Raw genomic sequence first — 24,925 nt, forward strand, 5'->3', positions numbered from 1 at the left:
GATCAAAATCTCTTTTAATAAGAAGATGTACAATGTTCCAATTGCGACCTAAATGAAATGCAATCAACAACTTCTCTATCTTTACTAAAAATAGATCTTAAGCTGTAAAAACATCAACCAATCAATTCGCTAAAAAGAGACATAAAGATACTATATAAGTAAATGTCAGAACACCAAATCTTGCAATAGCAATACAATGGATCATCTTCAAAAAAAAATATTGCTAAACAAAGATGACGAGATATCAAAATCTTTATTGTTTAAAAACATAACCGAAAAGTGTGTCTCATTATCTGAAACAGAGTGAAGGGTGATCCATTATGAGAAATATTTTTGTCATTACTGAAAAATGTTTATAACTTAATTATGTAACAACATGATGCATTAAAGATGATTAGGAATTTATTTAAAGACGTGATGTAATAAAAAATGTGTTCGTTGAAGAGCAAGCAGTTTTAAGTTTACCTGCTATTTGAAAAGCGTGCAATTCGCACTCTGTGCTTGCTTATTAAACTCCACCACGGACTTAAAATTTAAAAAAAATAGAAGTTTTTATGTTCTTACTTTCATAATCTAATTACACTCGTGTGATACTTAATTATTCATAAAACAAACGTTTATTACCTTGCCATTGATAACAGCCTGCACAGTAATGACGTTTGCACTCCTATGGCACTCGAGAACTTCTCCAGGGATGGAATGACCCAATCCTGGATCAAACCATATTAAATCACCCGCGTTCCACTCCATATTGTCTTTATTAAGTTACTATATTCACTATTTATACACGTTTGTCATTATGTATCACAAGAACACTGATACACGAAGTTCTAGTCCATGGTACCTGAAAAGAAAAAGGAAATTTAGTTAAAAAATATTATAAATTCATAGATAAGTTAGTCAGAAATAATTTTTCAGAGATCCAAATAGATGTGGGTTTAATAAAGCAGCTAAAACAAGATGATTATGATAAAGAATAAGAAGCACAAAGTGCGGTTGCTGGTACTTCTAGTCTAATTATTAATTCAAATGTTCAGTAATAGTTTACTTCTTACTGGATAATTAGAAGTATTATTATCTAGTAAGAAGTAAACTATTATTATTGGGCGTAAAAATCAAAAAGAATTGGGTGTCGTCAATATTTTTATGATTTAATAATGCTGTTGTTCTATTTTTACCTAAATACAGTAATTTATTTATTGAAGATTAACACTTATTAAAACTAGAAGAAGAGTCATATTTATTATTAAATCGCTTTCACTACCTAACAATAAAATTATAATTATTAAAATGTTTATATACGTTTACAGTTTCGTTATGCAAACTATGGTATTTACAATGACAAATTTATACACAAAAAATATATACAGTTTTTTAATAACTGTATTGCAATAAGGTTATTGCTAATTTATCATAAAAAATACGGCATAAATGGTGTGCTGTATTGACTAAACAACAAGAAATTATTAGTTACTGAAGAATGTCGTAGGGAACCTTGAGATACGATATTTGCATTATAAAAGCAGCTTGTTGTCTTAATGCTAAGTTTAGTTTCAACAATAATAATTATAATCAAATTACTTATCAACTTAATGGATTTTTAACTCGTCTTAAGTAAATGTTAGTTCTACAGTTTTAACGCAACCTCCACCAGGTCATAAATTAGCATACATTCTTGTAGGTAATGAGGTTTACATGTTAGACCTGGTTTTTCTAAAACACGCAACAAATAATACTGACTTTATTTTTTTTTATTATTTGTTGCTTCAAACATTCCTCGGGTTTACCAACTGTAACACCTGAAGATAAGCGTTATGCAATTTTTCTTTTGCTTGGAATGTCAATCTTGAGTTGTTTTGCAAATGTTATTATTGGCTTTGGTTTATTAATTCGTTTTTCTAGAAGAAAAAGTATTTTTCTTTTATCATTACTTTTAAGTAATAGTTTTGTATTACGTAATGAATTGCTTTTTATTTGTGGTATGATGCAAAATAATTACGGAAATTATAAAATACCAGTTTATATATAATAATAATAAAAAATATATAGATAAGACTACCATAAGATTTTTAAGCATTGTATTGTACGTGTAATCATTATGCAGATGGTACAAAAATATTTTTTAGTCAAGTTACTATCGATGTATTAAATGAGGAACTTAACACAAACCCCAAAAATTCCAGTTTTCTGTAACTTTAAGGTTATAAATGGTGGTACTTTTAATAATTAATCTGTTGACATATCTTAAAATAAAGTCAGAAAAAATATTGACATTATTTATTTCGTATTTAATTTTTCTAATTTCAAAATATCTTAGCAGGAAACAAATTTTTCAAGGGCAGATGAATACGCTTAAAAAAAGTCAACTTTTTCCTAATTTAACCTAATCTTTACCAAAGAGAATCGTCAGGCTTTTATATTTTTTTCCAGAATAAACAGATTCAAAATTTAAAAAAAATTAATTAATAAACCTCTATACATTTTCAGGTATCAAAAAATTACTACTGAGTAAAATATACTTGTATATTGTCGTATCACGCAGATTTACGCACTAACAATCCATCGCGTTTACGTCAATAAAGAATCTATATAATACGCCCCTAATATACTGGACAACATTTATGCATATCTCAATATTAAATTAAATCAAGATCAAATAAATTTCGTTCATTCTTTGTAATCTGTAGTGAGAGGAAAGAGATATTCAGGAAAAACGATTTTACAGTCTTGCGAAGCTGTGCCTCAAAATTAAATTATGCCCTTATATGCAGAAAGATCAGGCTTAGTATGTCAATGTTGTATATAAAGAACTATATGAAAAAAATTATTTTGGAGGAAATTATTAAAAAATTGGAAAAAACAAAAAAAGCAAACAATGAAAATAAAAAGTGAAAAGAAATATTAAAAGATATCTATGTAATAACTTAACGCAATAACTTCTCTAGGATTTTGTAGAAACCAATATTTCGATTTTTTGTACGTTAAAATAGGCCCGATAACATTTTTCTTTAGTGAGCTAATTTGAGGTACAATTTTGAAACAATAAAATAAAATTCGCGTTGACCAATTCACTGGTAATAAAGTAAGAAAATCTCGTTCTATCTTTAGGGTATAGATACTTGATACGGGTGCTCTATCGGACTAAAGCTATTATATAAAATATAAATTATAATCAAAGCTATATATGCAAAGAATAGGTAACTTTCCTTAAACAAAAGGTCTGTAGGGTATAATCAATATTTTGAGAAAAACCTTTCCTATTTTTTGGTGAATGAAAATACTTGTTCCTAATAAAGATCTCTGACGAGTTCTCTGTAACTTATAGATGCAGAATTCTTTCAAACTTATGTTTAGGTACAGTATAAAAAATAGGTGCTGAAATTGAATGGAAGTAATGTGAAGAAGCAGAAATGGATATTAGGGTTTTTCAAGGCACCGTTGAATGATTTTTTTGTATATTAATCATACAGCATTTCACGTAATTGTATTTATTGATTGAAGAATCGTAGGAAAATAATTACATAATCTATATTACGGATGTTGAAGAGATCTTTTACAAGTTTCATTTTAATCGATGTTGCCAAATTCAGTAATCAGAGAAAATTTGTCATGGATTTTTTCATATGTTAGGCACCTTTTTTTTAACTCAGGATCGACGTTGTCAAATATAATGTTACCTGAAAACTGAACTTTTATATCCCGTAATTCATCATCCTCTAACTTCTTTTTTCTTCTTCTGGAAACGGTCATCTTGGCCCTCTGTGATATTCGACGCTTTTATGTCAAATCAGTCCATTATTAATGAATCCATTATAGTGCTCGTAGATAGTCGTTTATCACATTAGCTATGCTGATGTGATAAACGACTATCCCTAGTCTAGACCTATTCCCTAGTCTGTAATACTATACTGCAGTAGTGTTTGTAGAAAAAGGATATTAATTATTTCTGTATTTATTATTTCGATTTTTCTGAAGCAACTTTATTCATATGTATATAAGAACTCAGTTTTTTACTATAATAGGTAATTGCACACTATACCTTAACACTTAGGGTAGTTGGTAATGGTATATTTAAGGTATTGTAAGAAGGATCCATAGGTAAATTTGGCTCATCTGAAGCTAATAGTTACAATGAGATTTCATTAAATCAAAATTTAATTTTTTAGGTCTCTTTCTGCAATTCTCTTGATCTTTAACCATGTTTCGCCGCTTACAAGCATTATGGTATCATCTGCAAATTATAATATATTACTATTTAAATTCAACTTGAATATTCAGTTTATGTAAATGAGGAGTTTGGGTGCAAAACCGGATATATCCACGTTTTTTGACGGTTTTTGGTTCTTTGTTATCATTTCTATATGTTCATTTATTTGTTTAGAAGCAAAACCGAATTAATCCCATGTAAAACGTTAAGTAAACTTCGACATTTGGAGCAAAACCGGATATATCCAAATTTTGATAACAATAGCGGATATATTCAAATAAACAAGTTGTGCGTATTCTATTGCACTTTTTATTATCTATTCTAGTAGTTGTTTGGACGTTGGAAGTTGTGATTCCACGCGCTTTTAACTCCTGTAAGGCCAGTCGAATAAAAGTGTTCTTTTAGTGTTTTAAGTTCATAAGACATCCAGTCATTACAACAAAAGGAAAATTTGTTGAAATATATTCTGAAGTGGGTTTGGTAAAAACACTGGGCCTGGACTGGCAAATGTATAATGTTAAAGAACTGCGAATTTCAGAGTGCAAAAGAATTCACTAAAAAAAATTGAGAATGAACCAACACAAAACCACTGTAAAAATTAAGATGTCTCAATTTTATCGGTTTACATCACTGGGTGACACAGTTTGGGAATCACTTCTTAAGAAGGTAAATCAGAAGACAACATACAGCTTAGCACGCTGCCACTAGGTAATTCGATACCAGAAAAAAAGTTTAAATCATTTGATGGAACATTTGGGGTACCATTGGTGAAATACGAAAGATTTTTTGTGGTACAAAAACCTATTAAATAGTAACAATACTGGAGCCAATATGGATACTTCGGTAAATTTTGAAACCCAAGAAAAAAATAAGTTATGCAATTGTCTGCATGAAGAATGCAATACGTATTTAATTTTCCTTTTATTACTTTTGTCAAATTAATTAACTTGATCCAATTTATCTAAAGAGAAATAAATATATATTCTTTCGTACTATGTCTCATTTGTGTGCAAAAACGGATATATCCAAACTTTTATTGCTAATAATGACGAATTGTTAATTTTTTTTTGTTTTTTTTTATGTTAATAAAACGGTCAACCCCGCTTAATTAAAGCTATTTTCTTAAAATATTACTATTTTTAAATATAAATACACAGGGTGTTTTTCGTGTTTCCTGAAAATTTTCTGAAAGTGGATATATCCGGTTATGCATGCGAACTCCTCAAATTATATATAAGCCAATACAGTACCTTGAGAGGGTTTCTTAATCCACTTGAATGTCTTCACTAGCATCTCCTTTGATACCATTTATTTGAATTCGATTTGTTTAATGCAATTCAAGCAGATTGCTAGTTTCTAAAGTCCTAATTTTAAAAAGTCTTAATTTAATCTCAATAAGTCGTGATTTCTCAGACTGGAATGATACTGAGTAAAAAATACAGTAGTAAAATAATAGCATCATATGGGCTTATGCTTTTTAGCTTATAACTAGAAATTATAAAAATATTAAAGGACGATATAAAACCTGCTAAAACACTTAGAATTTTTATTTAGAAAATTCATCTAAAATTCAATTAATTTTCAGTCGCTTTGGTTCAGAACAATTTTCATCGAGAGAAAACGTCAAAATCCAGAAAACAGTAGTCTACATAGGTTCCAGGCTATCTAAGTTAGTGATAAATAGAATTTAATACAGAAAATTAAGTTAAAGTGTCTTGCTGGAATGCGAAAAAGTTGTGGTTACTTGAAAATCAACACTTCCAAAAGCAGAAACACTACAATTATATTATACTGTCAGAAATGTAACATGTGAGCCAAGAATCCAAAGAGATATTGGTAATTACTAAACAGGCCCTACCAACATAGCGGAGAGTGCAGAAATTAATGTATTATCTTTCCAACACGAACTTAACTCTTTGCCTAAGAATTAAAGTTGCTTATTAATGCTATGCATTTGGGATATCTAGAGACCATCAAACACTGAGATTACAAGTTTATATAAAAAGCTAGAAATGGCTACTGGGTAAAAAGGATGAAAGTCTTCATTCATTTGTATCAATAATTCCCTAGAGACAATTTTTTAAATAATGTGAATAAGATCAGAAATCGGCAACTCTACACACACATAATAAAATTAAGCTAATTGCTTGTTTATAAAGTCGCTGATTGATTACAGAAACCTGACATTGTAATTATCAGAGGAGCAAAATATAAATTAGATTACTAACCAGAATTTCTAGTTACTAAAAGTACGACTATTTTCCATATATACAAAAATAAATCAAATTAAAACTCTCATAGATCGCCTAATACAGACATTCACAATAATGAGAAGACAAATCTTACGATGAAAGTATTAAGACCCTTATTAAAAAACGATTCTTCCTACCGAAAAAATTTCATAAAACATTTCCAAAAATTACCTGATGTACCTATTAATTTACCTGACTCACATGTGTTTCAACTAGGTCACGTTTGTATTTGCAATTACCGTAGTTTAAAGTAAAACGCTAAAAAATCCTTTAGAAAGTGATTTATGCAGTAAAACCTGACCCGTCGATCATGCTACTGAAAGCAGAAGCCCATATTAATTTTGCACCATATGGTCATAAACTTCAATAGCTCATTCATCATAATGCATTGTATGTAGATTATGATGTAATTAAAGCCTTTTAAAACGTTATATAAGCTGATATGTATTTGTGTCATTTTGCTTCTAAAAAGCACTTGAATTACAGTCGTCTTGTACACGTCAGTCACAAATAAAACCACTCATTGACGAAAACAACCTGCTACAATAAGTAGGTATTTGTTGACCTCCATATGAATCAGTCATGATTTCTTTCGGACCCAACAATGGTGGGAACTCCCATAATTTAATACCTTTAGGGTACACTGGCCTTTTTTTTAATACTTTATCCATGGTGTTTAGTTCAGGTAGAACAGGATGTGTATACAATACAGTAACTTGAGCAGGTAGTCAATTTTATTTCTTATCTAAGACACATGATGATGTATCGCTGGAAAATTTAAAGGAATTTCACCGTATGTCTGTTTTAAAGTTTATTATAACATGAAGGAAATTACATCTATTAGTTACCTTTTGCATGCCGCGGATCTGATGGTGTATGTATGTCAAATACATAAACAAGCATTCCTCGAATTCCGGCTCCGAGGCAATCCTATATCATTAAAACACACTTCTTATTAACACATTCGATTTCGCAATTAATCACAAGAGATTTGTTGTTCTTTGCATTGAGTAAGCTAAAGAAAGGAACGTAGATGTGTAAGGCTTTTGTTAATTATTTGGATTGATGGTGTTCAATTGAATAGCCATACATATTGAAGCATATATATAATATTTTTTTTTTATAGTTTTCTTGTTTCACACTTATTCTGCTGTTAACTCATTAATAGCTTTTGTTTCCTTAGTCTATATATTTAGTTATATTTTTCAGTTTAAGTCTTTAAATTCAGAATTAAATAAAAACTGCCTGAATATGCCCAAATGAATGAATGCTCCAATGTCGTTTTTAAAAATACAGGGATAGTCTGCAAAAAATTCGACCTCAACGAGCCAAAAGAAATTTCATTAAAAATAATTAACATCAAACCATCATGATTTAAAGAAATTAATGATTAACATGATTTTATCTATATCTGGAAGCAAACGAAAAGTACTAAAAAATGTTTGATCAAAACCAAAACTTTGACCAAATTCAGAACTATTGTGACCTAAACAAGAGAATCACCAATCACCTCAAAGTAATTATATAATAAGGCTTAATTTATATTTATGAAATACCTAAATAAACTACTTCGCAGCCGTTAAATTATCATAACTATTATCTCATCTATTGATTATCATATTATATTTATTGATGATGGTCTTTTTCTTTCTTCATATACGACTAAAATAAGTTCAAAGGGGTAGCATAACCGGTAAAATAATGTCAAAAGTATCAATACATCTTTTGTATATTGAAAGCTCTTTATAAGAACTCATGGATGCTACAATACCTTTCGCATTTGTCCAGGCACTCTTCGAAGATCTATCGAAATTTTTTTCTTCTTACAGGCAGTCCTTGAAGATATATTCTCATTTTGTCTTCTTACAACAAGTTGAAGTTTTTTTCTGTTGTTTGAACTGCCTGGAAGACATATGTCTTATTTGCTTCCTCAAAGCAGTACTCACTGCGTTCTGCCAGACAAGAATGCAATGCCTTTGAAACCATGGCATTAAGTAATAATTTGTGGTTCACGCAATCGAATGCCTTAAAGAAATCACAGAAGAACTACGACTGCGTCACCAATAGTTAAGCTTAAATAAGGGTAATATTGAAAGGTCTGTTTAAAAACTCATGAATGCTGACAGACAATTTTGAGAGCACTCTGTTCTTTTATCCGTTAAAATCTGATATTAGTCACCACTTGAAACCAAACCAATGACCCCTTAAATTATTTACTGAAACAACACTCGTCTTAAATAAATGCAAAAACATCCTTAAGTTGCAATAACACCAACACGAAGAAGACACTGACAGTGAAACCATTTTAATGACATTATCATTAGTATGCACGGTAAACCCAAACATGTCGAAGAATATATAGACTTTACCGTCTAACTGTACAAAAAAGTCATTGTGCATGCCAAATCTGTGATTGAATATGTTTATTGTTTTAGAAATTTATTTGGACTCTTTCCGGTTTTTTGACCCCGAAGAAGGTTGAATGTATTTACAAATGGCCTATAAGATAAAGTTATTTATTGTGTTGCCAATACTTAATGTGGTGTATTACAGTTTTTAAAGTATTCTAAGTCAAATCTACCAATTTTGGTAAAGCAATTTCATGGATATTTGAGTTTTTTAGGAGGCATAGGTTTAATATGAACAATGATTTTGGTAAAAGGATCTAATATCCTAAACCACAAAGAATTTGAAGTGCTTAAAAATAATAGAAAATAGTGAAAAAGTTTTGTAATGGTGTATTTTCTGCAGGTTTTTTTTTGATTATTTCTCGGATATTTGTTAGAATTCTACAAAAACAGTGATTACATAATAATAAGGAAAAACTATTTACTATTGAGGCACTATTATCAAAAAAAAAATCTTAAACTTTTCTAAGAATCTTTTATGTCTTCTTTCAATTTCTTCTCCGTGACGAATTTTTGATTGCTTAACTAATACTTTTGTATACAATACTGCACCTAGGTTTCATAGGATTCATTGTGCGCATTTAATGAAAGAGGAGAGAAGTCATCCTAAGTTCGTCATTCAGTAACGAATCAATTAACGTATTGACGAGAAAGATGTAGCACAGCTACTCACTTAACCACCCAAACCTAATCCTAATAAAAAAAATAAAGCTAGGTCATATATCCAGTATACTAAATGAGTTATAGGAAAATGTGCACTAAAAGAGAGCGGTTCTATGTTTAAGAATAAAGTAGAGGCGAGTGAGATGTTATATATGTCAGAGCCTTTTATGAGTTTCTCGAATAAATATTTTGGTTTATTAAAGTGGTTGATTCTAAAAACTGAACCACACGTATGTATAAATGATGTATCCTCCAACTTAAGCAAGGAAAATATGATCGTACTTTTTGATACCTAAACAATATATCAAGCAACTCCTTATCTATCCTTATCTCTGTTAAAAAGCACAGGCCAATAGAACTTCACCATAAACGCTACAAAAAGGATTAGATACCACACAAGTTTAATCTTACTTGTTGATCTAGGAAGTCCTTATAAAATATAAAGTGTTTTTAATTTACAATAACTTTTTTGCAGTAGCAGATTACCCAGAGTTTTATAAAAGTCGGTAGCTGTCACTTTAATATTATTAATGTTTACGTTAAATTGTTCTCTCAGAATAATGCGAAGAATAACAGTTTAGTTTTTGACTCATAAAATAAAAGTCAACTCAAAAATAGTGAATAAATCAGAATTTATTAAACAGGTTTTTATTAAACAAATAATATAGTTGGATGTCATCGGCAAAGTGTATGTAAATCTGTATAAAGGGAAAATTATAAAGGACTCATGACACTTCCCTGTGAGTTTCCGCTCTACTTTTACTAGTTCCCATAATTCCTGACCAATTGATTCTCCTTGCAATTTATGACTTAAATAATTTTGAATTAATTCAACTGATTTCATTTCCAGACCAAAGTTACTCAATTTAGCACGTAAAATTGAATGGTCGGGCATCTCGAACGCTTTCTTGTAATTCCATACTAGGTACTAAGCAAGAACTATTTTAAAAATCCAAACATTCACGAAGCAGAACTGTGGTACTATACAAGACTTTAGACTTTATGGTATCACAATCATAAAAAGCTACTCCGCCTCCGTGCCCAACTCTATCCTTTCTAGCCAATTGATATTCAGGAATACCGATTGCTCTACTCAAAATACTACCAATCAACCAATTAATAATCCCAATTTATCAATTTCTTCCGTATCCGAAAATTCATAAAGAATTAAAATTTGAGCACAAAGATCGCATATTATAATGAGAATTCATGAAGCAGCAACTTCACTTTAGAAGTAAGAAGTAATTTTTTATTAAAATATAGTTTTATTTACAGAAGTAAAGTAGTGGTTATTTACCAAATGACAAAAAGAAGTTTAAGAACGGTTCAGAAAAGTAGATTAAAGACATGGTTTGAGTGACTTATGGCTAGGAGACAATCGGTTGGACTAAAGATGATTTTGTATGGAACGCAATAAATTGAAGGTTTTATTTATAATTAAATGAACAAGCAATTTGATTTTTTAAGCTCAAATGCAGCTATCGATTTTTTGCTTTGTCTAAGAGCGAACATGTTAAAGAACAGGCTTTGGGGATGGAAGATACCCATTTTTCAAGCTTGAAGAATGTTCCTTCTTCTAATAAAAGAAGTTAAAAAACGGAAATATAATCTGACCTTTACGCTACCCTAAAAATGTTTTTGCTTGTTCCAAGAGCCATGGAAAGCGAACAGATTTCCAAAAGAGCTTTAAAAAAACAAATCAAGAAATCAGAAAGAAACGGTCTAAAACACCAGAGCTAGTACATAAGCAGTTCAGAAATGTATAGATCTTACGTGTTTAGTAGATGGAAATCAGTTTAACTAAATGGGATTTTGGCAAACAGTGAATTGGAGAATTATGAATGAACGCATGTTTATGACTTGGAGATATTAAACAGTTTTTTAAGCGGAAGTATTCCCTTAAAATTAGGGAAATGAAAAAAAAGAATTATTAGGAAGGCAGGAAGAAGTTGAAAAGTATCCAGTAAATAATATAACCAAAAATAACAACCTGATCTTCAGGTTGCTCTTAATTAATTATATATGGATGAATGTTTTGAAAACACGAAAATTTATCATAAATACAGACAAGCCAAAATGCTGTAATTAAGGCTCACTTAAATTAAGTTTGTTTGATTGATCCCTACACTAAACTTGGTTTAGTAACATGCAAATTGTCTATGGAGTCATTAATGTCAGGAAGTCGGAAGGAATTTACAAATTGTCTCTGGCTAGAAGGAAACTATGTCTAGTGAAAGGTATCCTCACTACTTACTGTCAATTATTAAATGTGAATGAAAATAAGGCAATTAAGCAAAAAATATTGGAAACGTACTTTGCTAGCTTCGGCGTGAAGGTTTAGCAGATAGAAAATAGAATAATTTACCATATTTTAGAGCAATTTTAATTTTTATCTGTGATGCAAAATTGGGAAAAGCGTGCTTTCTAGGATTGGGTTTTTTTAGTAAAATTGTAGGACCATTTAGTACCAGCAAAACAAGCAAAATTCTCTAGTTTATTCGTCAAAAGAATAGATGGAAAATTGACCATACATTTTCTAGATTTATATCTAAAGCTTAATATCTTGGTCTTATGAAATACTTAAATAAACTACTTCGCAGCTGTTCAATTGTCATAACTATTATCTCATCTATTGATTATCATACTATATTTGGAATTTTTATAAGAACTTTACAGAAGTTTCTTACTTAATCTATCGTTAAAGTCACAAAGGAGTTCAACTCTCCAGTAAGGCAGAGTCTTTCTTAAATATTTGCTTTAATGTTTTTGGTATTTGCAAGGGATTTAAATACCAATAATTTATTTTATATTTTGGCTTTTTTAATAAACTATTTAAACCTCAGTTGTGGTGACTTAAAGATGTCTTAATAAATCATTAAAGCGATGACATCAAGAAACTGATTTTGAATATCATATTTCGTTTAAATTCAACCTAATTAAATTGAAGTCTTTTAAAATTTATTATTGTGGAATACAGGATATTAAAATATATAATAAATTCTGATAGAATTAGTTTAAGAGACACGAAATCAAAATACATCCTGAGGCAATTATATTTCATTAATTATATTAGCACGGTTTTAATATAGGATAATTTAATTATTTCCTGGTGCCAGTATTTAAATTCGAATTATTACCACCATATGAGTAACGAGAATTAGTTCGAAAAAATTTTCAGATTAATTTCATTGCAAATTTACAGATAAAAGTTTGAGTTTTACTTTAAATACCTAAGAAACGAACCCGTACGACCTTCCAATCTAGTAACAACAAACCGTGTATTACCACAACATTTTGACCGCAGTACCATTAACTTACCTTAAAATTATTGTAAAATCCACTGAAAATTATCCAAAAATATATCAGTAAAAAACACTAAGAGCGATCAAAAAACCACCGTACCGTTGTCACCATTGCATTTTCGACCGATTTTTAATAAGAAGTACCTGGTTCATAAGAATTCGTACTAACGTAACCTATCGAAGTACTGCCGTTCGATTCGTACCATCTCGGGTGGCCTGCCTGGACACGAACATTTACGAAAGAAAGGTGAGGTAGAGGTGCGTCCCGTTAGGTTGGTATGCATGCGAAACAGATGGTCTACACCAAGAAGGTTAGGCTTGATGGTACTCTAATATCATATTATATAAAATATAATAAAAATATACGGAAATTATTAGTGGTGAGTGAATATGTACCAGGGGTACCACAAGCAAACCATTAATTGTTTCAATAAATCCAATGATTAAATGTTAAATAGATTCGTTTATCGTTTATAAAATTCTAGTTTTCTTTACTTAGAAAAAAGATAATTATTAATAAAGTTTAACTTCCATGGATAGAGGGAAAATGTAGCATATTTAGGACCGCAAATAAAACTGATTTTATTTTAGAAGAAATGCCGATGTTTCGGCCTTAATATAAACCATCTTCAAAAAAGACTGCAAGTGGATAAAATTCTTCATATGTTTGACTTATCAACATTTAAAAACATAATTTTATATTAAATCTGACGGCTATTGGTGCAAACAACGGCAATCCACCCAAACTTGTCTGACCTCAAGGCACAAGCTATATAAAATTGACACGTCTTACGTTGTTGCTATAGATTTGTTTACCATTGAAGATTATTTGGTTGGTTCAACGTTTAAAAATCTCTTTTGCGCATTCACATACACTTCTTTTTGTCTAAGTATGTCTCCGTAACACTTCTTTGATGAAATCACTTGGTCGTCCGGTGCAGACGATACAGCAACTTTCCATTTTTCTTGCTCGCGGCTTGATTTTCGATATCGGTAGGAAATGTTTATAAGGGATATCGAGAAAAGTAAGATTGGCGGGGATTTGTTGGAATTTTATTATTATTGTGACCCACATCTATAGAAGTCTAAGGAGGATTGATTTTGCCGGAAATTGTAAATTTCTTACATAATTTATTCGGTCGAGAAGTCAGTAATGATTCACTTAATAATAAATCTAGATATGTTTTTATGCTTTTTTGAAGGAAATATTGAAATGGTATCAAACGCCAAATCAATATTTTATTTGTTCTAAAGAGAATCGACGTTTAGTTTGAACCAGTAAAAGTTTAAAACCACAGTGATGTTTTTCAAAAGCTCACTATTCATTTTACATTAAGTTTATTTCAAACTAAACCACATTTTAAATGGCATTTATTTATTAATTCTATTCCTTGACAATGCTTACCTTATGATATTTAAATACTAAAGCATAATCTACCAAACGTGCTGATAAAATTAACAATTAAATGCAAGGTCATATAATTACAGTTAACGTAGGGTAATTTAAAAAAATAAAATATATTTTTTAAGTAAATATTTATTCAAATTTGTACACAAACATACATTTAATTCAATTGTTTAATTAACTTAAGAATAATTGGCATGAAATAGATACTTCAAATTTTAAGGCAAAAACGTACGTACTATAAATGGTTTTTAAATAAATTTCGAATTATTTATTATTTTATAATAAAAATTCTAGTGGTATGATTAATACTTATTTTGTTCATAAAAAAATTAAAAGAAAAACTAGCTTTTAGGAGGATTAATATTCAAGGCTAAGGATGAAAAATGCCAAAAAAATATCAGAAATGTGAAAAATAATCAAAATACAAAGGGAAAATAGAATATAGCTTCACAATAGATAAACGTTATCCTAAAACCCGATTCTCTTTTTTTATCTAATTTGTGAAAAAAAGCAAAATTAATAGATAAATGGTACCATATGGGATTTAGAAGTTTTCTCAATAAAATTGATGAAAACTCGGTGAACCCAATTCACAAGGATCAAAAATCTTCATGTTCTTTAAAATGACCTCAATGGGTTGGTCTGAAAAATATTTCGTCAAATCATCACATAATCAATCGTGTTTCTTTAAAAAATTTGGACATCTTAAAGCATCCTGTAAAAAGATCAAAAAGACTGAAACACTCTGCTTAGGAAAAAAAGTCAAATTTCTATCCAATCTCCCACAACCCACGCTCTAAACACATTGCTGAACTATCAGGGAAACGAATTTCAATATTCTTTCAGAATTTCATTTAATTTTTATAACTGGCATTTTACCATTCATTAAGCCACCGGTCCAGTCAATTTTAACCAAGATCTCTTGGAATTGAAATGAACACAATAATGCTTTTAAGAAAGTAGAATCAGATCCTACTCCAAACGTACCAATATACATCCAACATTAATTTAGTTGGAAAATAAACCACTTCCTCTGTAATCTGCCAGCCAGGAAAAGATATATCAATGCCATTCCAATGTATTAATTGAAAAATGTATAGATCTTGATTGTCAATAAATATTAAACTTGCAAGAGTGACTGTATATACGTAGAAGTGATTTGTATATCGTGTATATATTTTTCATAAACCAATAGCAATTAGCTAATTATTAGCGCTTTCGGCTATGTATCCGGTTTTTAACTAAAATTCTTACTAAAAATATTTGGCAAGATTCTTACTAAGAATTTATTGAGCATGTTCCTAATATAAAATTTTCTTACAAGATAAATATCAATATACAGAAAGTTTCAGTAAATTCTAAAGACGGATTTAATAAATTAGATAAAAGTGGTGTATACAAGTTAAACAGTGGTAAATGAGAAACAATGTATGTTGGGAGAACTTGCAGATCACTGAATTTTAGGCTTATTGAGCTTCTGAAAAATCCTAATAACTCTCCTTTTGGATGTAAATGATGTAACACAAATTTGATCCCGACAAAGATTCAAAAATTTTAGTCAATGTCAAAAGTAAAAATTGTATGTGTTTGGATGTTTTGGAAGACATAAAAATACGCAAGGATATGTCTTCTAATGACAAGTGCTTAAATGCACAAGCTGACTTAAGAAGAAATTTTAAATAATCTCATAACTTTAATAACTTTGTTATGAAATTTGCATACTCACGATGGTTCATCTGATGGAAATACTTCGTTTATTTACCAGCCATTCCTATAGATTGATAAAAACAGAAATTCCAAAAAATGAGTACTAATTATCAGATTATCGATAAAGGTACATACACGACACACTTTTACTACATTTTTAAACACATACTTAGTTTCATTAACCATTCCGTCTCTGTATATATACTTTTTAAACTAATTGTTATTGTTGTACTTTTTAAATTATATAAATTTTACTAATTTTAAATTATGAGATTTAGAGAGATGGATTTTTGTTAATTTACTTTTTGATACTGTAATATTTAATTTATATACAATTAATCATTATCTAATACCATTTTGGAAACTTCTATATAACTGCACTTGAATTTAAATCATCCTGCTTACAAACATCAGAATTAAAATATAACTTATAAATTTTCAATGCCATCAAAGTTTTTTATGTGAAAATGATGCCCCCACTTCTAATTTACACTTATTATCAGTGAACAATTTTTAAATAAACAAACGTACAAAGTTCCGAACAGTTTTTTGTCAACTACTTTAATTTAATCAGTTCCTTAAATTGTGATTCGTTATAAAAAATGTGACTTTTAATTATTTCGAGAATATTTATATCAATCTCAGGCTTACCGAACTTAACCGTCCAATCCTTCCACCAAAGCCTAACTATAAAAAGAGAACAAATAAACAAAAACCCTAATATAACTAATAAAATTTTTCTGCACATAAAATTTTGAGCTTTTACAGCAATCCTCCGGACTTTTCCTTTTGGATAACGTTTGCGTCTCTTCTTTTTTTTGGCCAAATATTTTGCTGTTATTTGGTGGTTTATGATCATGCCAAATAGTAAAGCCGAGACCTAAAGAAAGACACATTGATTTTATTTGACCCTTTTAAAACTAAATGTTATACAGTTAATCCAGTCGCGGCAGAAAAAATATCCCATAAAGTCATTTTACTATAAACGCCGCTTACACCTCTGCTGACGTTAACGTTAATTTTTTGAGCTTCTTTTTTAAATATTAGAAGAAGCAACCAAAATGAAATTACAAGGCCTATGTAAAACGCTTTTTTAACAAAAAAATATATTAAAACTTTTTTTAATAGCCCCATCTCCTTTTTTTCTTTAGTTGCTTTTATTTTGTCAATCGCATCTATTTCGTCCTCGTCCAAATAGTCCTCTTTTGTATACTTTGATATACTCAACCGTAAAACTATTCCGAAGAATAGTGCAGAAACCTGAAAATGTGTTTAAAACAAATGGTTTTGTTCATAGATTATATGGGTTTAAATTGTAACAAAATATATGAATGTACGAAACAAGAATTATCTCTAAATTAAATATGAAAAAAGTGTATAAATTCCTGGATTCATTTGGGTAATTAAAGTACTAGATATTCAAAAAACGTCGGTTTAAATTGTCAAAGTATTAACCATAAATATTATATGGCTGAATTACCGTAGGTACCCAAAATACCGCGTCGAAGCAGAAATATAAGCTTTTAGTGAAGAAGTCCATTTTGAAAGTAGTAAGTCTTTTCTCTACAAAATAAAATGCCAATCTTCTTTCAAGTATAGTCCATATTGATGAGATACCTCATCAACATCGGACTCAATACCTAGTTTTGCTGATGACAAACGCTCAAAAACGTAAATATGGAAGTATAAATTTTTATTCAATTAATCTTCATTTGTCCATGCAGTATTTCTTTAAATAATTCTTCTCTGGAATCTGAAGTAGTAAGTAGAGAAGGTATAGAGTTGCATACCAGTAAGAGAAATGCTTGCTTTACCTGTTTATATAATCTCCTCTTTATGCCTTGCTTATTATACTATAGTGACAGTGATACAACTGATTGATATTTAAGGGTAAGTAGTTTCTGCTCTTTGATACAAAATAGCAGAAGCAGGAAATCTTCAAGAACTCTTATGAACCAATATGAATTCAAAACATGGTTCATCAATTTATGAATTCAGATGACTTTTCATAATATTGGCAGAATATGCTATAAAACCAAAAGGAGTTACCAAACTTCTGGATTAAAGTACTAGGCAGAAGTAAACTAGAGATGACCTACAAAAGTACGAAATATTACAACTCTGTCATAATAAAGAATCAACACTTGAATGGTAGCCATTTTATTAAAAAATAAAGGTACTACAGTGTACTTAATCACCTTCTGTTTAAAGAACAATGATTAAAAAAATTCTTGAAAAATTAGTATTTTAAGCGCGTTGCCTAAATATTGGCAATGATAATTTAAAAAAATATCAATTTCATCAAGAGTATGCTTTATTTCAATGATCAGAAGAAAATTTGTAGAATATTAATGAGATTTCCTCAGGCAATCACACCGTTGCTCTTTAGCTAGTTACTCATATTTCCAAAAGACCCCCGCCAAAACCTCATTTTTTAATCATTTTGAACAAATCAAGTAAATATCTTAACTAAGTGGCATTAGTGTCACATAAGATTGAGAAAATTGCAAAGAAAAGGATGGATGGCATAATGGATGATGGTGAAGAGTAAGAAAGGAACATCTTGGATTTTTGGAATAACTGTCAAATGACATGACTAAGAAAGAAAAAGAAACGGTATACGACACATAACAGCAATTAAGAGTTTATAGAATGAGAAATAACTATAGAAGCAACAGATCAGCTTATAATTCTGTTAAAGAATAGGGTTAGGAGAATGGTAAATCAGAGAACGAAGCACGAAATGACTGTGGAAAAACAACCTGATGATAAGAAAAAATTTCAAAAAATTAGGTAAAAGGATATTATTCATTTCCTATTACCGGTGAAAAAAGGAGGATGGTAACACAAACATAAAAAAATATATCGTATTTTATCATTTTCATCAGTATTGTACAGGGTGTTTCAGAACTATGGGATCAAACTTCTAGGCGTTGTTCAGTGCAACAGTAGAATCCATTTGAGTATAGGAACTAATGTCCGGAAATGTGTCACTACGCCACTACGGCCCTAAGACGCGTTTAAATTTAGAAAAAATATCAATTACCTAAATAGGATCTGATGCATTTATTTTTACCTTTTGTATATTATACCATTACAACAATTGTTCAAAATGTCTTCCTCCAACCTCAATACACCGATTTAAACGCCGCACATGATTTCGGCGGACTACACTAAAAATTTGATCCTCGTTTTGAATGATTTCAAATGCTGCTGTTATTCGTTCAGTTAAGTCTAGCTCTGATTATACTGGAGTTTCGTAGACTAAAGACTTTACATGTCCCCACAATAAAAAATCGAGCGACGTTAAATCGGGTGACCTAGGAGGCCAAGAAACTGTTCCACCTCTGGCAATCCAACGGTGCCCAAACCGCAAGCTAAGTGAGCCGGCGCTCCATCATGCTGAAACCACATTTGCTGTCTAACGTTTAGTGGAACATTTTCAAGGAGTTCTGGGAGAACTTCCAAGAAACGCAGATAAATAGGTCCTGTTAACCGTTCCGGTAGAAGGTATGGCCCAATTGAATAATCATCAACTATGCCTGCCCATACGTTGACAGACCAACGATTCTGATGTTTTCTTAGAAAAATTGCATAAGGATTTTCTTCGTCCCAAACATGGCTATTCCTACTATTAAAAATACCGTCTCTTGTGAAAGAGGCTTCATCGGTCCAGTCAGATGTGATCCAGAAGCCATCAACAAAATTGAACTCTAGGATGATAATCGGCTGCAGTCATACCTTGAACTTTCTGGAAGTGGTAAGGATGGAGTTATTGCTCGTGTAGTACCCGCCAGACAGAAGCGTTACTCGTATTCACACTCTTAGCGACGTCACGTGTGCTATTTGATGGTTCATCGGCAACTCGCTGAAGCACCTCTTCTTCAAATTCGACCGTTCTTACGGTTCGAGCAACACCAGTATCATGCATCCTGGTCTTAAACATGCCTGTCTCAGCGGGCCGCCGATGAACCGAAATAAACTTTTTGTATCCAGGATGCTGTCGTTTGGGATAACGTTCATGATACAACCGCGATGCTGCTCGTGCATTGCAGTTTGTTGCTCCGTATGCCAAATGCATATCCGCCAATTCTTGATTGGTAAAGTTTTCCATTAGCAATAAATGTTTAAAAATTGTAAGCTATAAAATTTTTAAACATGACATTGTGAATTAACATTGATAAGCGTTGATTTTAAACAATTGTTGTTATGGTATCATGTACAAAAGGTAAAAATAAATGCAACAGATCCTATTTAGGTAATTAATGTTTTTTATAAATTTTAACGCGTCTTAGGGCCGTAGTGACGTAGTGACGCATTTCCGGACATGGGTTCCTATACTCAAATGGATTCTTCTGTTGCACTGAACAACCCCCAGAAGTTTGATACCATAGTTCTGAAACCCTGTATATGGATCATTTTCAAATCTGACAATATAGATCTTGGACATATTTTAACAACATAGATAGGTGTATAGTTATTATTATAGTTAATATTAGTTTGCACTATATGCCTCAGTTTCCCTCTTATTTCTTATTGACGTAACTTATAATAAATCTGTTGTTTTTACTACTGTATTATAAGCTTGAATATAAGATTTAATTACTATTAATATTTTGACAATTTAAACCAACATAGAAATTTTGCTTTAGATATATGTATATCTTTACCTGAGCTGAGAAAAAAATACATTGAAACCAGAAGCCCCGAAGCCAGAGCTCATCAGCATCGTAGAAACATTTTAAGTCCCTCTGATGCGTACATTGAAATCTATCCCCTATAAAAGTCCATATATATGAGATTCTTTTTTCAATAGGCACTTCGTTTACATCGTCCATGCTTGTTTCACAACTGCATATCGTTTTGTTCTGAAAATGTTACAAAGAGATTACAACACCAAAAAACTAGTCATACAGACACAGTATTTAAATATTATCTCCAATTTGTCTCTTAAAACTAGATCAATAAATTAATGTCCAATAACTGCTAGTATGAGATGACTAAGAAGTTTGTCTATTTTATCTTGGGATCCTGAAAGGGATGATAAAGTCTGTTTTGCTTCAGTTAGATTTTGTTTATCTCCATCTTCTTAAAACTCATCATTTTTAATTATATCAATAAACAATATTCACGACTGCACCTGGTATTCCTTAATAAAATCAAACATGTTGTGTTGAGTTTGTTAAGACCATTCTTAACCAGAAAAACCAACTAACTAAGATTTTTTTTGCAAGCTACTAAAATGCTTTGGAAATTCGTGTATATATGTCATTCTTTCATACTTTTTTATATCTCCTTCCAATATATTTTTAGTATTTTTTACTTTTAAGATAAATAACGAGTACAACGAAGTTTATTCTTATATTTTTTTAGTTTAATTTTTTTTTATATTTTTTAAAGCAAAATACTCTGACCAACTCTGTCGTTTTTATTCTAAAGGTACAATAAAGCCTATTCTGCAAAATACAGCAATTAACTCTATAGAAAGCATTCAAAAGTCTGTATATTACATCCTTCTGAAATACCTTTTCCATACATATTAACTTGACAGGAAGCTTGTGATTATAATGGGAAAAACGGAAACAACTAATAGCTTCTTTTGCAAAATTAGATCAACTGCCTTCTCCAAGGCATTTAATAGATCTTTCAAAATCAAAGTACTAAAGTACGGTTTGTTCTATATATTAACCAATAGTGCAATACATTTAACCAGAAAACCTCGTACAAGATTATTTTACAATATAATGCGATTAACTCTTCGAAGGCATAGAAAATCTAGCTGTAAATATCACATTCTTATGATGACCCTTTTCCAAGGCATCTAACAAATCTTTCTGTAAATATGTACAAGTTCCTTACTAAGAAGGAGTTTCCACAGCTAAATCCACGCTATTTACTAAGTATTAATTTTTTATTATTAAAATAGATGTCACCGAAGATAAGAGTATCCAAGAATAGCGTATTAGATGTGGACATCTCTCTAGTAAGTTCAGAAGTCTTATTACAGGTATCACAAATATAAATTTAGAAAGTGGGGTACTTTTCTGACCCATAAGGTGATTAAAAAAAACATATTACTCAAAAAACGTACTATTTTCTAAATAAAATAAGTAAATTCAATCTAATAAAGTACTTACTACGACTTCACAGTGACCATAAAATTGCTTAAGATTTTGCTGAAAGATCTTTTTTCTATTATTATAATTGACTCCAAAATAGCCACGAAAGAAGTGAAAGCCTACCATCAGTTGAATTAAAAGGGATATTAAAAGTAAGCTGTTGTGCTACAAGAAAAACGATGTAGAATCAAAATGTAACAATAATTGCTTATTTAACTTACGTATTTGAGTAATTTTCGGTTTTTAAACCAAGCACCAATAATCCCAATTAAACATGGCATAACTATCGTAACGTAACCTATAACCACGATGGCTTCTTCAAGCTTTCCAATAATTGGGGAGTAAAATTTCCTGCAGCCATTAACTGATTTTTGCTCTGTCCATTTTAGACCCCAAAATGACACATAGACTATTGCTAAAATAGCCCAGGCCTACGAACAAAATATTGCTACACATAAAATAAGAGTAAATTATAAAAAGTGCTTACCAAGATGATTAACTCTGAGAAAATGAGCAGGCCTTTACAAAAGATAGTTAAAACTGTGTAAATTTTAGCACAAGCAGCCAAACACTTCTCTTTTGTCGTAAGTTCTGAGTAAGCATTATCAACTGTTAATTCATCTAGACCGCATACATCATTCCCTTTACAATCTCCATTAACTTTATTTTCTACTTCAGAAATTTCAAAGAGAGATTTATCGTTCGCCCTTTTAATAATACCATTCTCAGATAGCTGTTTTTCCTTGGTTTTTTCTCCGTTAATAAAGTTTTCAGTAATAATCATAGTTCTTTGATTTTTATTTTGTGGCTGATTATGGACTGTAACGTCACAGGCAATTTTTTCTTTTTGATTTTTTCCTATTTCTTGGGATTTTTCTTTCATTACGTCTTCCCAAGTGGGAGGTTCCTCGCGCATGTGTACATCATCTGCTGAGTCTAAAAGAATTATCTGCTATTATAGTCAAAACATCCTTTTTTATAAGCAGAAGTAAAAAGTATGTTACACTATAATGGATTTACATAGTAAGATCAATTAAAAATTGCCAGTAACAGGGCCAATAAGGTATTAATAAAAAATTAAATTTTAAATTAAATTATTATATATTGTTAAATATGTTTTTGTCAATTTTAACATGTCTTGTATTCAACCTTGAATTTTTCTATTGATATTGAAGATGTTATGCAGCACACACATAGCCAATTAAAAAGTCAAAATTTTGTTCACCTATTTTAATTTGGATAGGTATTGATAATAAACATCCATCTTATAAAAGTCGAAATAATGCGTAATCCTTATTTCTTTGCAATTTTTGAAAAAGTTAATTTTATCTATAAATATGTTTTTTAATGAAAAATGAACCGAAATATAAATTTTTCTTTGAATCTGCAAGTTTTTACTGATTACTGTTTCTTTGAAATCAGCACACGTACATTCCTTAATTCGCATAGTATATATATTCTTCTTAAAATTAAACATAAATGATTTATAGTTTAAAGTAAATAAACAACTAAAATAAAATAATGCAACAAACAACATAACTACATATAATACAATTGAGACTTCATAATATAAGTAATAAAAACCATTAATAAAATATATAAGTGACAAATTAATTCATACCTTTCGACTCATCCATGATTATAATCACTTTGATAGTAACACTGTGGCTTTTAGATATATCAAAGAAAATATGAAATACTTTTATCGAAACTATGAATATTACAAGCCACAATTTTTCAAACCGTAACAAAGAATTCGGGGCATAAATTAGGATGATAATATTTGACGCGGTATTGATGAAAATAGATATTAGAAAAACTGATGAGTGGAGAGATATTTTTGGTCTTAATTTAAATGTTTTATTATTATTCTGTATAATTATCATGACTTAGTCTTTTGTGTGCGGACGTTTTGGTCTTAAGATTACATAATTTATTTCCTGTCACTTATTATTTGATCCACATGTACAAGAAAAGTTAATTTCGGTAAAAAAATTAATAAAACTTTAAATATAGTAGTTATTTGATCACAAAATCTAATTAATTAATTTGATTTAAACCACGCTAATTTTAAAACGTTTATACGTCTATTTTATAATGGTTATTTAATACTTTACCGATAATAACTACCATTAACGGACAATTAACTTCATAGTTTTCCATTTTTTACTTTGCGTGTTTTCATTTAAAAAAGTAAACTGTTAATCTGTATAAAAATCGCTTTTTTCAAGATAGTAAATTATATATATCCTGAGGAAGTTATATACAGGTGCAATATTAATATTACTACCCAAATAAACTTTTCGAAAACGTTTACCGGATATATTCAATAGTTTGACTAAGGTTTCTTTTGCAATAATGAAATCATTTATCAAACAAGTATGTTTTAATAACCGTAAACTGGAATATAACTGTTTTTATATAAACAGGGTAAATATAGTGCTTTTTATATTTAAGCATGATTGTTTTTCAAGTTTTAAAATCTACTTTCTTAGTGTTTTAGGGCATATTTTATACATGTTACTGTGAAGCTCAGAAATTCTTAAAGTATATGCGAATTAATGGTTAAACGTCATTATTTCTAACATTGGCGAATGTTGACGTTTAGATTTTTGGTGTATGTTAGTTATGGTTTTTATAGAGAAATTACTACTGCACGCAAATATTTTTGATTTTTTATATAAAATATAAAAAAATATAGGTTTCATGGATTTTGGGTTAAAAATGTAAAACTTTCAATTTTTCAATCATTCTAATCATCTTGTTCTGCTCGGATTTTTATGATGATAGTTAGAGAAGACTTAGAGGAATCCTAGTGATCAATAAACACACTTTATAAAAGGAACAATAGGCACAGGC

General features: G+C 30.1%; 2 protein-coding genes across 4 annotated transcripts in view; both read right to left on the reverse strand.

Moving 5' to 3' along the window:
• Positions 1-13,016, reverse strand: part of LOC126737084 (unconventional myosin-XV) — an 81,596-nt gene extending 68,580 nt beyond the window's left edge. For both annotated transcript variants that reach the window (XM_050441788.1, XM_050441787.1), the window contains exons 1-2: positions 12,849-13,016; positions 625-844 (exon numbers count right to left, since the gene is read on the reverse strand). In XM_050441788.1, coding sequence (XP_050297745.1) covers positions 625-750 — 126 coding nt within the window. In that variant the 5' untranslated portion in view covers positions 751-844; positions 12,849-13,016. The remainder of the gene's footprint in view (positions 1-624; positions 845-12,848) is intronic.
• A 2,401-nt stretch (positions 13,017-15,417) lies between these two features.
• Positions 15,418-23,771, reverse strand: LOC126737863 (uncharacterized). 2 transcript variants are annotated; one of them, XM_050442935.1, is made up of 6 exons: positions 23,688-23,771; positions 22,554-23,002; positions 22,288-22,497; positions 22,085-22,231; positions 20,618-20,815; positions 15,418-16,827 (listed from the first exon to the last, which is right to left on the reverse strand). In XM_050442935.1, the coding sequence occupies exons 1-6, from the start codon at positions 23,701-23,703 to the stop codon at positions 16,504-16,506; spliced, it is 1,344 nt and encodes a 447-aa protein (XP_050298892.1). In that variant the 5' UTR covers positions 23,704-23,771; the 3' UTR covers positions 15,418-16,503. The 2 variants fall into 2 exon arrangements, with proteins under 2 accessions (XP_050298892.1, XP_050298891.1); XM_050442934.1 differs by having other exon boundaries at positions 16,685-17,207.
• Between the last annotated feature and the right edge of the window lie 1,154 nt (positions 23,772-24,925).

Source organism: Anthonomus grandis, chromosome 6 (assembly GCF_022605725.1).
Source record: "Anthonomus grandis grandis chromosome 6, icAntGran1.3, whole genome shotgun sequence".
Lineage (NCBI taxonomy): Eukaryota > Metazoa > Arthropoda > Insecta > Coleoptera > Curculionidae > Anthonomus > Anthonomus grandis.